Raw genomic sequence first — 14,219 nt, forward strand, 5'->3', positions numbered from 1 at the left:
CGGAGTGTTTTATTACGGTGTGAAAAACAAATGTCGAGAAGTCTTTCTCGTCAAGAGTGTTCTGTCTGATTTATTAGTTGTGCTTGTTGTGCTTTATAAGATGAGCATGATTATTTATATTGCTCTTGAACGCTTGGCTTACACTGCAGGAGGGACCTTAATATCACATAAGCCATTTTTCGGCACCCATTCTGGACCCTTTTTGCACATTTCCACAGCAGAAACTGAGATGTTAAAATGTTTATATAACAACCAAGTTGTCGCAAAACTACATTGCTTCCATTATAATCAACCACGTTGCATTGCAAATGTGCAGTTTGACTCAAATTAGTTCTATTTCTGTATATCTGTGTTGTCTTGCACAGAAGCTCTCCCCAATTTGTTTAAACCAAAATTATTTTTAATTACAAATATAATGTAAATAGTTAACTTAGAATTTTGATTGTTAGTAAACAAGATGGTTAATACAAACTTAATGACAGCCCAGTAACATATTATTGCCTTTCTTTTCGAAATTAGCTGTTAAGATGTTGAAATAAGCCATTCATGTGATGGGTGCAAATCTGAGGAGTTGTTTTTATGTGAATGTACCATCTGAAGGGTACCGTCTGTCTTAAGAAATGTTTTAATGGTATTAGGCAGCTCAGCACTGCTTTATATACGGGGTTACAGCTGTCTTTGTTTTTCCATAAGTGCCACCTAGAGTCAGCGTGAATTTGCATTTTCATTCAGCCCACCTACCATTTTTCTTCAGACCAATTACATATACTTAATTGTTTTTGTTCAGCTGAAATGTAATGTTAATAATTTTATAAAACCTTATCAAAAACCTTTGAGTTGAAGTGTGAAGTTGTTCAATTCACAGTTCTTGCCATAATTTTACAGTTTAGGATGTTACCATAGATATGGGTGGTGTTTCAAAACAACGTTGCTACCTAAACACGTCATTCTATTCTAATATCAGAATTGTCCAACAGCGATTTCCAGATTCAAAGTTTTTGAAGAATAATTCCCCATTTCTCCAGTAATCAACCACCCGTTAACGTCCCCAGCAACCGTATAGGCGATCATTATTCATCATTTTTATTCATCAGGTATTTCGAAAATCTTTTAAGTGTGTGATTGCTCGGTATTGTAACTTTTTATTTTTATTTTATTTTTTTTATCCGTTTCCGCAGTGGCTCACTGCGCCTCCTCTAGACAGATCATCTCGCACTGGAAGAACTGCACCCGGCACGACTGCCCCGTCTGTCTGCCCCTGAAAAACGCCAGTGACAAGAGAAACCAGCAGCGTAAGTCGTACTCATTTAAAATAAACCACCTGCACCGATACATTCTCTGCATGAGCTTACTTTCCAAGCAGGATTTTGATCATATTTTCATGCTATATACTTATATATGCTACTATACTTCATGCTACTACATGGCAACACTGCAAGTTCCTTGCACTATCATGTGATTTAATTAGTACAGTTAATGGCTGAATCTCACAAATAACTAAATATTTTGCATATAGTCTCTTATTAGGGGCCATTGCAGTTTGATCAATGCAAAAAAAAAAAGTGACAAAGTGAAAATGATCCTTCTGCCCTGATACACAAAATTGACTCCTTTTTAAAAGGAAATTAATATCTAAATTATATCTAAATTAATGTTTTAAAAATATGAACTCAGGTTTGTTACTCTACTGATTGTGTGTTTGCATCTCATGCTTTGCTATATGGGGTGCGTTCAGATGAGTGCTGCCACCTGTAGGTCGTGTGTGCAGCTCGGCTGCGCTCTGAATGTAAAAGCATGAGACCAGCAGCGGATTCCGGCAGGCAGCGGGACTGTAATCTGACACTGTGGGGGAGGGGCTCCACCCCTGGTTTTTCACAGGGGGCGGGACACATGGAGCTCCCGCTCTCTGATTGGACAGCAGATCACTGACTCGTTTAAATCCCCCTGTAGTGGCAACAGAAGCACGCTCTCTCTGTGTCTCTAGCAGTTCTGTTCTCTGCCGCTGCTCGAAGTGCTCTGTGTTTGCAAAATGGCTATTCCACTTCAATCACTTCTGTTTCCAAATAAAGTGGAATTACTGCAAGACTGAAATTATTCAGAATAGAAATAATTCTTGAATTTTTTAATTTTGTTTCAAGGCAAGACAACCCAGATGACTAGGATAAATTAGCTGATACATATCACCATACTTCCCCAGTTGATTAATTACATTAAGATTTGTAGACTTTTTTTTTGTATTTTTTTTTTTTTTTTTTTTTAGTACTGCATATTTTCTTAAATGTTATGTTTAATTTTCTATTTATTTATGCACTAATTTTGCATACTTTTCCAGAACCAGAACTCTAAACAATAGATAAAGCCAGATTCAGAGTTCTTTTATTTAGTGGACAAATTAAAGTTGAAGCGGAGGGGATTTTGAATATCTCTCTTTATCAACAGTCAGATAGAAATACATTTTTACCATGTTTTTAGGAATAAAATATGTAAATCAGGTGAATTATTTATATATATATATATATATATATATATAAGAAAATCCCTCTGCAAAAACCTTTGGAATATATGAATAAAAGTAGTTTGATTTGATTAAAAAAACATGGTTTCTTCTATTTGCAGCGATGCTGAGCTCTCCTAACACTGGCATGCAGGCTCCGCTGGGCCCTGTGGGCACGAGTCAACCCGCTGCGCCCGCCATCAGCAGCGGCACGCACATAGACCCCAGCTCTATGCAGCGGGCGTATGCAGCACTCGGCCTCCCGTACGGGAACCAGCCGGCTGCGCAGACGCAGGTTGCAGGACAGCAGCCCACGCAGACCCAGCAGCAGCAGATGCGCTCCATGCCTGCACTAGGTATCAACTACAATTCGCAAGGAAATCTAAAAAGTGTTTTTTTGAGGAAGAGCTGAATATTTATTGCGAACAATACAACGTTCCATGTTCATTATTAACCTTGAAAGCTGCTGTCATTCTTTAACTTCATCTTGCATCATATTGATTACTGTGAGCCATTTACTAAACATGCACACAAGTGCATTACAATTTCTATTGCATAATTATATCTACTAAATGTAATTTATCAAATATCTTTAAACATGCCCACAAGTGCATCGGAATATTTAATGCGTAATTACGTTCGGTGCAATTTATCAAATATCTTTAAGCATGCACAAGCACATTAGAATCTTTATTGCGTAATTAGATTTGCTAAATGCATGGGTAAAGATCAAAATTGACATCAAGGGCATCATGGTCTATAAACAATAGATTTTATTGTATCTGCTGTCAGTTTGCATTGAAACGTCATGCTGTTCCTCATATTGTGTATCCGTGTGTAACCCCTGTTTGGTTTCCCACATCTTCAGGCACTAACCAGATGAACATCGGTGGTAACGGTATGGCCGATCAGACGAACCTTCACACTGATTCCTCTCTCCCCTCATCCCTCAAGTGAGTCTCTTCACCTTCACCCCTCACCTTTAACCTCTTACACGCACTGCAGAGCAGGAATTGTTCATCTGTAGAGTCCAGCAATGTAAGGGAGCAAACAATGTCATTGTAGAAAGATTTCACAGCACTTCTGTAGCAATAAGCAGTTGAATGTCAAAATCTGGGATAATAAAAGGGAAAAATATTTTTAAAACTGTCAAAGGACTACATTTGAAACTATCTCAAAACGTTTGTTTTTTCTGCCTGATTTTGAGCGAAATGTCATCACATCAGTACGTTCTTTGATTTTTGCTTGAAGAATGCAAGTTTTTGGGAAGGAAAAACTTAAACCAATGTTGTTATCCTGCTCCCACAGTCAGATGATGCCAGACGGGTCAAACATGGGCACGGGGAACCTGCCCACAGCTGCGCCGCTGTCAATGCCTGGCATGAAGAAGCCCTGGCACGAGCACGTCACTCAGGACTTGAGGAATCACCTAGTGCACAAGCTGTGAGTTGAAGTCATCATGTTTCAAATTCATGATTTGTCAAGGGCAGTTCTCTTAACCCTGTGTTCTCCACAGAGTTCAAGCCATATTCCCGACCCCAGACCCTGCAGCACTGAAGGACAGACGCATGGAGAACTTGGTCGCTTACGCACGTAAGGTGGAAGGGGACATGTACGAGTCTGCCAACAGCAGGGTAAAGCGCACAAACCTTCTTTCAGGACGGAGTTTTGTGACTGTAAGAAAGCACCAGGTGGCTCATGTTTTTATATCTCTTAAAATCTTGTGTCCAGGATGAGTATTACCACTTTCTGGCTGAGAAGATCTATAAGATCCAGAAGGAGCTGGAGGAAAAGAGAAAGTCCAGGCTGTCGAAGCCTCAAATGGGCGCTCAGGGTCCTCAGCAGCCTGGCCTTCCCTCTATGGGACCTGGACAAGCCATCCGACCTCCGAGTTAGTGGCTTTGTTTTTTAATGCTTTGATCTTCTGGTTGTTAGATTGAACAACTTTCCTGGCTGCTTTCTTGATTAGTTGCTCAAAATATGCTTTATTTCCTCAGATGGACCTGTTCCTTTGTCCAATGTGCCAAATCAGTTGATGGCCCGGATGCAGGTCCCTCAAGGTATGGTTTTTCATTTTGTGTGTGTGTGTGTGTGTGTGTGTACATATACACTACCGTTCAAAAGTTTGAGCTTAAGTTTTTTTTAGAAGTATCTAATGCTCACCAAGGCTCCATTTATTTGAATTAAAACTACTGTAAAAACAGTAATATTATGAAATAATACAATTTAAAGAACTGTTTCTATTTGAATGTATTTTAAAATGTAGGTTATTTCTGTGACGCAAAGTTGAATTTTGAATCATTACTCTATTTTCTCACTGACTTTAACAGTAGTGTACATTCTTCTATATTATCTGTGATTCCTTTTTGGCAGAATGTAATAACTTCATCTCTGAAAACAGCAGCCTTTCTGAAATTTTGTCAAAAGTGAATTAGCTCAACTGTAATTTAATCATTTATGGCAATATTGGCAAAAAACGAAAATTATTTGCAATCTGAAATATGTCTTATTACAGAAATGAAATAGGTTTTGAATGCTGTTTTATGTTGACTTGAGTAGGATAAAAGCAGTTGGGCAGGTCATACTGGTAGCACAGGAATTACTCAAAAGCTTCAATCTCCCGTTGAACAAACTCTTCAACTTTCTTTTTCTTTTTTCTTTTTTTTCTTTTTTATCATGCTCTTCAGGGATGGGCCAGTTCAACCCCGTGACCATGCAGAACGTGCAGATGTCCCAGTCACCGGTGGGAGCTCCTCGGGCTGCGTCCCCTATGACCCACCCCCCTCAGATGGGCATGGGTACTGTTCCAGCGGTGAGCAGCAAGAAGTGATTCCAGATTGATTCCAGTTTTGGCATTTTTGGAATTTTATATTTTAAAACTGTTTGTTCTTAGTTAGCTTTAAATGTTTTCTTGCTTCAATTTAAGTTTATTTATAGTCAACATTGTTCTTGAGGTGTGCACAATTTTGGATTTGTATTTACGAAAACAAGCTTGTTTCACTAGAAAGTAAGCTTATCAATAGCTTTATCACTCATGTTGTCTCAAACATACTTTTGTGGCTCAAATCTAATTTCTCTTCATTCTTTTGCAGATGGGCATGTCTCCCTCCAGGTTGCCACAGGCACCTGCAATGATGGGAGGCCATGCTAACAACATGGTGGGCCAGACGCCCAACCAGAACCAGTTCATGAACCAGACGTCATTCCCTGCCTCAGCCGGGGGCATGAATGTGAATGTAAACCTGGCTCAGCAGTCGGGACAGACTGGCCCACAGGTGAGGAGTCAGAATTGCTACATCTTCATTACGGTTTCATTGTTTGTGGTGTTACTTGGGTGTTCATAAGAGACCACAAACACTTCTTGTCTTCCTGTCATAGAGTGCATTAGTGCCTGCCCACTTTGTCAGCAGCGATGGTTCCAGAAGTGTTTTTTCCATTCATTTTTCCATAGAGATAAAAAAAAAAAAAAAAAAGTTACAAGCCATAAACTAAACCAACCAGCTATGAGGAGAGTCACAACATTACAGACTTTTATTCAAAGCTAAAAGGTATTTAAACATTCAACTGAAACACGAATGTACAACACTGCGTACTTTAGTTTTGTTTCTCCATTTTTATTCTGGAATTGTACTACTTTCCCTCTTTAAAGTCATTAAATATAGTAAATACATTTTCGAAATATTTATATACAAAAATGCAATTTTTGTTGATAGGCGTGGGAAGACCTATTTGATTGCGTCATTAGCGGTGTTTCATGGGAGTTGGCATTCCCTTTTTGGTGCACTCTGCTCGCCGCACCTTTCTGATTGGTGGAATTTTCTTTGCAGAATTATGGGTAATGTAGTTTTTCAACAGGCTTCCCACTATGAAACACAATTCTTTAAAACATAAGTTTTAAATAATGCGGTCTGATTAGTTCAACAAAAGCATATACCATCGATTAACAACCTCGTAGCTCACAGTAGATCTATCTTTACAGGTTTATGGGTTAATAATCAATTTCCCAGTGGAGAAAATGAATGGAGTTTTACCTCGGGAACCGACTGTTGCACTCTGTTGTAGTTTGTTGTGCTGTATCTGAGTCGGTTTGCCCTCAATCTCTCCTCTGCAGCAGCAGCCGAACGCTAACCTGACCCTGAATCCCGTGGGCCCTCTGGGCACCCCGTCCGCCCTGTGCTCAACCCCTCCTCCGCCCTCCACCCCATCAGCTGCCGCTAACCTACAGCCACTCCAGACCCAGCCTTCCACGCCGGCCTCGGCCGGGGGCCACGTCACGCCCACCCACATCCCCAGCGGCTTGCCCCGCCCTTCCTCAGCCCTGGGCTCCTCCCCGGCCCCCTCCCAGCCGCTCACGCCCCTGCAGCCCCAGCCCGAGCCCTCCCTGCAGATGCAGCAGCCCACCTCTGTGCAAGCGCAGCAGCCCAGCACTCCGGTGAGGATCGCCATGAAAACACAGCCTCGATTGCAGTTGTATGCCATGACACCCTTAACTTATGTCCTTCTTCCTCGTTTGTCTGTCCGTTAGCTCTCCCAGATGGCTGCTAGCGTTGATAATAGAGTTCCCACGCCTGCATCCGTGGCTGAGACTCACTCCCAGCAAGCTTTGCCCCCCGACTACCCTGCTGTTGAACCCAAAACTGAGAATCAAGACGACGAGCAGGACTTTGACTCTGGGAAAAAGCGGCTTGATATCAAGATGGAGGTGTGACATAAAGTGAAACTTTGCTTGGAAAATTGGCTTAAAAATGGTTCAGAAATTCTTGACTTTAATTGGTTGTGTTCCTTGAGAATTGTAAATTACCGTTGAAAAGTTAGAAAACAGTGAATTAATATTAGTGAGAAATTGCTATTTTTATTCAGCAAGGAGGCATTAAATTGATCAAAAGTGACAGTAAAGACATTTGTTACTAAAGATTTATATTTCAAACAAGTGCTGTTCTTTTGAACTTCTTGGTCATTCATTCATTCAGTTCAGGAATAAATGACATTTGAAAATATATTCAAATAGAAAACCTATTTTGAATTGTAACAACGATTCAAGTCTTTTTTTTTTTTTTTTTTTTTTAACTGTATTTTTGATCAAAAACATTCAGCTTCGGTAAGCAGAAGAGACTTTCAAAAACAAAATATTATCGACACCTAACTTTTGAACGATTCTGTATTTCTTTGCAGTATACATTTCTTCATTCTTTTGAAGAGATTCATGGTCTCTGAATGTTATATTGACATTTATTATTGAATTTATTTGTTGGAACTGTTAAACTGATTTGTCTTGCTAGCTCTAATGCCAGTTTTTAACTCTTCATTCTCTAGTTTCACGATATTTCATTGTCTCGTGACTCAATTCAAATGACACAGGCTTTAGTAAACATCTAAACATAATTCATGTTGTTCATTAGGATGAAGATGTCAAACCTCCTCAAATAAAAGAGCAGCCAGAGTCTGTAGAACCTAAACAAGAACCGATGGAGACGGAGGAGAAGAAACCAGAGACAAAGACTGAGCCAAAAGAGGAGGAAGTGTCCAACAGCACCACACCATCCAGTCAATCCGCCCAGTCACGCAAGAAAAGTAAAACGATATTCTGAAAACTTTGAAACCACAATTAGTAATATCTGGAACTCGATTAGTCACATAACATAATGATTTGTTACAGTTTTCAAGCCGGAGGAGCTCAGACAGGCGCTGATGCCTACATTAGAAGCCCTGTATCGTCAAGACCCAGAGTCCTTGCCCTTCCGCCAGCCAGTCGATCCCGCTCTCCTGGGCATTCCGGTAAATCCCATACACCTATTCATTGGTCTAATATTATATGGATATCTCTTTAAACGCTCTGAATATATTAGATAAAACAGCCCTGCATCTTGTAAAAAAGCAGATTTTGCCTAGTATTATAGTACTAAGCTTTCCATCCATTCAACAAATATTATACAGGGCAGTGTAATCACCATGTATTTGATTGTTGTTGTTTTTTTCCCAGGACTACTTTGACATTGTAAAGAACCCAATTGACCTTTCCACCATCAAGAGGAAGCTGGACACAGGGCAGTATCAGGAGCCTTGGCAGTATGTTGACGACATCTGGCTGATGTTCAACAACGCCTGGCTCTACAACCGCAAAACATCTCGAGTGTACAAGTATTGCTCGAAGCTGGCCGAGGTGTTCGAGCAGGAAATTGACCCCGTCATGCAAAGTCTGGGATACTGCTGTGGACGCAAGGTGAGAATTGGAGCTTCTTCCTGCAGGAAAAGAGTGGTTTGGTAACCAAAAATATTCAGCCAAAACGCTTTTTGTTACTATTGATATAAAACAAAGTCTAAGCTTTCAAATTCAAACATGTAGTTTCAAATGTTTCACTTAAACTTGTCCACACAAATATGACGGTTCGGTACGTAAAAACTAAATTATTTTAATTTTTTTAAATAAACAGTGGTTTACTGAAGTTGCTCTTTCTTTAAACACATTGTTATAGTTTCAATTTTCTTAGTGATAAAAATCTATCTCAGCTTAACCCAAACTCTTTTAAAACAAATTTAATTACTATTTATTTTTAAATAGATGCTGATCACTCAACTTAAAAAAGAAAAAAAAAAAAAAGGATGCAAATTGCACACAATGCAGTTTTTAAATTAACTTTGTTAAAATATATTCAATTACACACTGGCTGTCATAGCATGTTTCATAACAGATTAATTTAAACATACATTAAATAATTAGGACAAACAGGTTTAGTAAAATATGAGTATATGGTGTAATATTTGGCGAAATGCTTGATTTAAAAATTAAAACTGAAAATATAAAAATAAAAAAGTTAAATACTGTAATGCTGCTACAGTTTGTGTTAATTAGCTTTGAATAAGTTGCTTTTAACAGAATAGCTTTTTCTCTGTCTCCACAGTACGAGTTTTCACCTCAGACGCTTTGCTGCTATGGCAAACAGCTCTGTACTATCTCCAGAGATGGCACATATTACAGCTACCAAAACAGGTAACCAATGGCATGATCAGTGGTGTGAGAAATGAGACGCCGATGAATGACTTTCCAAGTGGGACTGTGATGCACTGAGATATACTTGTGACATTTAGGCTGCATTTACACTGCAGGTCTTGATGACCAATTCTGATTTTGTGACTATATCCGATTTGTTTTTTTTTAGACGACGTGCTTGCATTTCTTTTAAAAGTGACCCATATCCGATGTGTGCATTTTACACTGAAAACAAGTGAAACAAGATAAAAATAGCGCATATGACATCACAAATAAATTTGAATAGTACATTGAGTTTAATTTATTGACACAGAATTCATATAGAATTTTTTAATGCAATCGTTACATCTATACATCAAAATAATTATATATCCTAGTACAAATTCTACAGGACAGTGATGTACACAGCTCCGCTGAAAGCTTGCGAGTGGAGTAATATTCAGGTGGTAGATATTGTTAACCATGTCACATCGTCTCTGTTTTTTTAGTAATTAAAACCAAATGCATTCATCAGTGATTGTATATCAAAGGCAGGACATGTTTGTGTGCGTTTTATTTTGTGGTTTCAATGGAACGAACGGGACTGAAGCGGGAATATCCAATTTGTCCGCTATACACGGCAGGCGCAAATGCACATTTCCGATTCATATCTGATTTACTTCCACATATGAATGAGGTCTGAAACAGATCGGAGAATATCGGAATCCATGTGAAATATTTTTATTTTATTTTTTATTTTTTTCCTTCCCCTGCTTACACGGTCGTGGGCCATATCCGATCTGTGCTACATGGGAGGAAAAAATCAGAATTGGGTCACTTGAACCATGCAAGTGTAAATGCGGCCTTGGTGCTCAGTTGACTCCATGTTGTTTGCACCTTAAAAATGGAGTCATAAAAGCAAGTTCAAAGGTTAAGCGTCTTGCTCTAGGTTACAGTGGTAATACTTTGTGGGTCGATCATTGTGGGTTTTGAATCTCTCAGTTTGCAAGCCTAGATCTTCGCCTACTAGGCTGTTCCACCCACCAGCCCACTAGTATTTTGTAAATTCTGAAAACTTTGACAGTCTTTAGGGCTGCACAGTTAATCAGAATAAAACCAAACTTTGTGTGGTTATCAATTTTAATTAAATACACAGTGCATGTTTCGGAGTGAAGCATGTTCTTGTTATCGATGGTCAGTGTTTAAAAATGAAGAAATCGAGACAGCCATAAATGTTTTTTTTATAATTTTACAGTTGTAAAATGAAATTATTTTTGTATTATTTTTATTAAATGCTTTATTTTAACAGTTAAATATCACAATTGTAATATTTTTGTTCTTATTTAGCAATTTTTGATTTTTCTTTAATAATAGTAATCATTATTTTATTACTGTTACTATTTTATAATTATATTGATATGTAATCACTGTTTTTCAGAACTGTGTAGCTCTGCAGACCTAGAATTTATGTTTTTAAGCGCTTTTTCAAAATCGTAATTGTAATTTTGGCTGAGAAAACTAGATGTTTTCCCCCAAATCTAGCAGCCTTAATTATTTAATTGTATTAAAACGAATATGTGCCTGGAAAAGCTCTGGTGCATCACTTTTCCATAACTGGCATTAGTGCATGTTTCTCATTTCATCACATTGTCTTTATTTCTGTTTCATGCCTTTTAATTTGTTCTTAAAATCAATCAGAAAAGGCATGTGGTTACTTTCTAGTGCATGAAAGGACATACCATCCTGTAGCTATCCATAATTGTTTTGATTTAACATTCATTTGTGAGTTTGAATGCTAACCTTGCTCTGCCTTGGACTGTGTGCTGTGTGTCAATCTCTGCCCGACCCCGCGTTCTGCGCTCTTGTGCTGTGCTGCTCTCCGTGTGCCGGTTTGCCTGTGCTCTTGTGTGCTGGCTCCAGTTCACCCAAATATGGCCTTGTTGCCGACAGGTATCACTTCTGCGAGAAGTGCTTCAATGAGATTCAGGGCGACAGTGTCACCCTGGGAGATGACCCAGCCCAGCCGCAGACGTACGTATCTTCTGCCGCCCAGAAGGCTTTGAGGTTTTTCTTTGTTAAATTACACAGTTTATACTCAAAAATGAGTTGTGCATGTACGAAGGTAGAATTTATCTTATACATCTCTCTGCAGTATGATATCAAAGGAGCAGTTTGAGAAGAAGAAAAATGACATGTTGGACCCTGAGCCGTAAGTTTTGTCATTTTAATGCTTGTAATTTTTATTGAAATAGTGTATATATACTAATGAATATGTATGCAAATACTGTGAAAGTGTCACGAATTATCCACTCTTGTCAAAATTGTTTTTAACACCACCTTCTGTCTAACAGCTTTGTTGAATGTAAAGACTGTGGCCGGAAGATGCATCAAATCTGCGTACTACATTATGACGTCATCTGGCCATCAGGGTAAGCATCTTATCCCACTGCTCTCCTGAAGTTTAGCATGACATGATCTTACAGCTGCTTTGTTTGTCTGTCCTTCCTATAACAGTTTCATCTGTGACAACTGCATGAAGAAGTCAGGGAAAACAAGAAAGGAAAACAAGTTTTCTGCAAAAAGTGAGTGCTTTTGAAGCTTCTTCCTGCTTGCTTCTCTGTCTGTTGCAGAGTAAAGTAACCCTCTGTGCTTTTCTGATCAGGGTTACAGAGCACGAGACTGGGCTCTTACATCGAGGACCGAGTGAATAAGTACTTGAAGAGGCAGAATCACCCCGAGGCCGGAGAGGTGTTTGTTCGGGTGGTCGCCAGCTCTGATAAGACCGTGGAGGTCAAACCTGGGATGAAATCCAGGTAACGTCACAGAGAATGAATATGAATCGAGTATAGATCTCCCATTAAAGAAATTTCAAAATTTATTGAAGTAAATTGGTTCGATTTTGATTTCTCGTGACTGAGAAAAGTCTAGCATGTACCTGAATTGACAGGAGCAATTATTTCTCTGTAGGTTTGTTGACTCAGGAGAGATGTCAGAAAGCTTTCCCTACAGAACCAAAGCACTTTTTGCATTTGAGGAGATTGATGGAGTGGATGTGTGTTTCTTTGGCATGCACGTCCAGGAATATGGATCTGATTGTCCCTTTCCTAACACCAGGTATTATGCAAATACTGATCAGTGGGGGAAAAAAATAACAAAATGTGTCTTGAACAGGCTGTATTGACTAATTGTCTTGTTTTACTCCCCTTTCCAGACGGGTATACATATCATATCTTGACAGTATTCACTTCTTCAAGCCTCGGTTGCTAAGAACTGCAGTTTACCATGAAATCCTCATTGGTTATTTGGAGTATGTTAAGAAACTTGGGTAAGTACCACCTTGAAGTTTAAATATAATATGTGTAATTGTTTTTAGTGTTTAATATTTGATTTCTTCAATCTCAACTTAAAATGACAAGTCCACTATAAATAAGCCATAATAAACCAGGAAATTGTTTGAACCTCTTTATTTTTCACTTCACCATTAGCACTTGCTTTTGTGATCTAATGGGATCTGTAGGGTTATGCACTAATGGATTTGATTTTTCCCACCTACAGGTATGTGACTGGTCATATCTGGGCCTGCCCACCTAGTGAAGGCGATGACTACATCTTCCACTGTCACCCTCCTGATCAGAAGATTCCCAAGCCTAAAAGACTGCAGGAGTGGTACCGGAAAATGCTGGACAAAGCCTTTGCAGAAAGAATCATCCATGACTATAAGGTATGCCAGTGCTGAATTTGTTTTTAAGGGATTTACGGTCTGTTAGTTTTCATTCACAACGGGTTAACGTCACACTGACACAGATATGACTCACAAAATGACTCACTTGTGTTATGCAGGACATATTTAAGCAGGCCACAGAGGACCGGCTTACAAGTGCCAACGAGCTGCCCTATTTCGAGGGTGATTTTTGGCCCAATGTTTTGGAGGAAAGCATCAAGGAGCTGGAGCAAGAGGAGGAGGAAAGGAAGAAGGAGGAGAATACAGCCTCCACTGAGACAACAGAGGTTAGTCAGAGAGCCAAATGGTGTGAATGAGTGTTTAGTGTAGTCTGTAGCCATTTGTTAAATGTCTTCCTTTTCCACAGGGAACCCAAGCTGACAGCAAGAACGCCAAAAAGAAGAACAATAAAAAGACCAACAAAAATAAGAGCAGCGTGAGCCGCGCAAACAAAAAGAAGCCTGGGATGCCGAATGTAGCTAATGATCTGTCCCAGAAGCTATATGCAACAATGGAGAAGCACAAAGAGGTTGACACATTGTCAATTTTATTATTATTTTTTTATTATTATTTTTATTTTTTTACCTGAATACCGTTTCTTTTGCTGACAAGAACCCCTCTTGCGTCCTAAATTCCAGGTCTTCTTCGTGATCCACCTGCATGCTGGTCCAGTGATCAACACCCTGCCTCCGATCATGGATCCTGACCCAATGCTGACCTGCGATCTGATGGACGGCCGTGATGCCTTCCTGACACTGGCCAGGGACAAACACTGGGAGTTCAGTTCCCTACGCCGCTGCAAGTGGAGCAGTATGTGCATGCTGGTGGAGCTACACAATCAGGGCCAAGACCGATTTGTGTACACTTGCAACGAATGCAAGCACCACGTAGAGACACGCTGGCATTGCACCGTTTGTGAGGTTAGTCTTCTCTTTGTGGCTTTGACAGCAGTTTAGTGTCTTGCCATTGTTTGCTATCCAACAGGTCTTTTTTTAAAAACATAAATGGTACTACTTTATCACCACTTTATTAAGATC

At 39.5% G+C, this 14,219-nt stretch overlaps 1 protein-coding gene across 5 annotated transcripts in view; it reads left to right on the forward strand.

Annotated features, from left to right (window-relative positions):
* The window catches only part of LOC131535882 (CREB-binding protein-like), a 60,234-nt gene that overhangs the window by 42,578 nt on the left and 3,437 nt on the right, over positions 1–14,219 (forward strand). The window contains exons 5-30 of one of the 5 annotated variants that reach the window (XM_058768398.1): positions 1,179–1,292; positions 2,617–2,850; positions 3,363–3,447; positions 3,803–3,937; positions 4,011–4,128; positions 4,226–4,385; positions 4,492–4,554; positions 5,182–5,306; positions 5,587–5,769; positions 6,606–6,926; positions 7,020–7,196; positions 7,894–8,065; positions 8,151–8,269; positions 8,475–8,714; positions 9,394–9,482; positions 11,382–11,525; positions 11,614–11,670; positions 11,813–11,890; positions 11,976–12,043; positions 12,124–12,274; positions 12,429–12,575; positions 12,673–12,786; positions 13,017–13,182; positions 13,302–13,469; positions 13,550–13,711; positions 13,821–14,102. In XM_058768398.1, the coding sequence (XP_058624381.1) occupies positions 1,179–1,292; positions 2,617–2,850; positions 3,363–3,447; positions 3,803–3,937; positions 4,011–4,128; positions 4,226–4,385; positions 4,492–4,554; positions 5,182–5,306; positions 5,587–5,769; positions 6,606–6,926; positions 7,020–7,196; positions 7,894–8,065; positions 8,151–8,269; positions 8,475–8,714; positions 9,394–9,482; positions 11,382–11,525; positions 11,614–11,670; positions 11,813–11,890; positions 11,976–12,043; positions 12,124–12,274; positions 12,429–12,575; positions 12,673–12,786; positions 13,017–13,182; positions 13,302–13,469; positions 13,550–13,711; positions 13,821–14,102 (3,872 nt within the window). The remainder of the gene's footprint in view (positions 1–1,178; positions 1,293–2,616; positions 2,851–3,362; positions 3,448–3,802; positions 3,938–4,010; positions 4,129–4,225; positions 4,386–4,491; positions 4,555–5,181; positions 5,307–5,586; positions 5,770–6,605; positions 6,927–7,019; positions 7,197–7,893; positions 8,066–8,150; positions 8,270–8,474; positions 8,715–9,393; positions 9,483–11,381; positions 11,526–11,613; positions 11,671–11,812; positions 11,891–11,975; positions 12,044–12,123; positions 12,275–12,428; positions 12,576–12,672; positions 12,787–13,016; positions 13,183–13,301; positions 13,470–13,549; positions 13,712–13,820; positions 14,103–14,219) is intronic. The other 4 variants (XM_058768401.1, XM_058768400.1, XM_058768402.1 and 1 more) reach the window with 4 other exon arrangements.

This window comes from Onychostoma macrolepis, chromosome 03 (genome assembly GCF_012432095.1).
Source record: "Onychostoma macrolepis isolate SWU-2019 chromosome 03, ASM1243209v1, whole genome shotgun sequence".
NCBI classification, from domain to species: domain Eukaryota; kingdom Metazoa; phylum Chordata; class Actinopteri; order Cypriniformes; family Cyprinidae; genus Onychostoma; species Onychostoma macrolepis.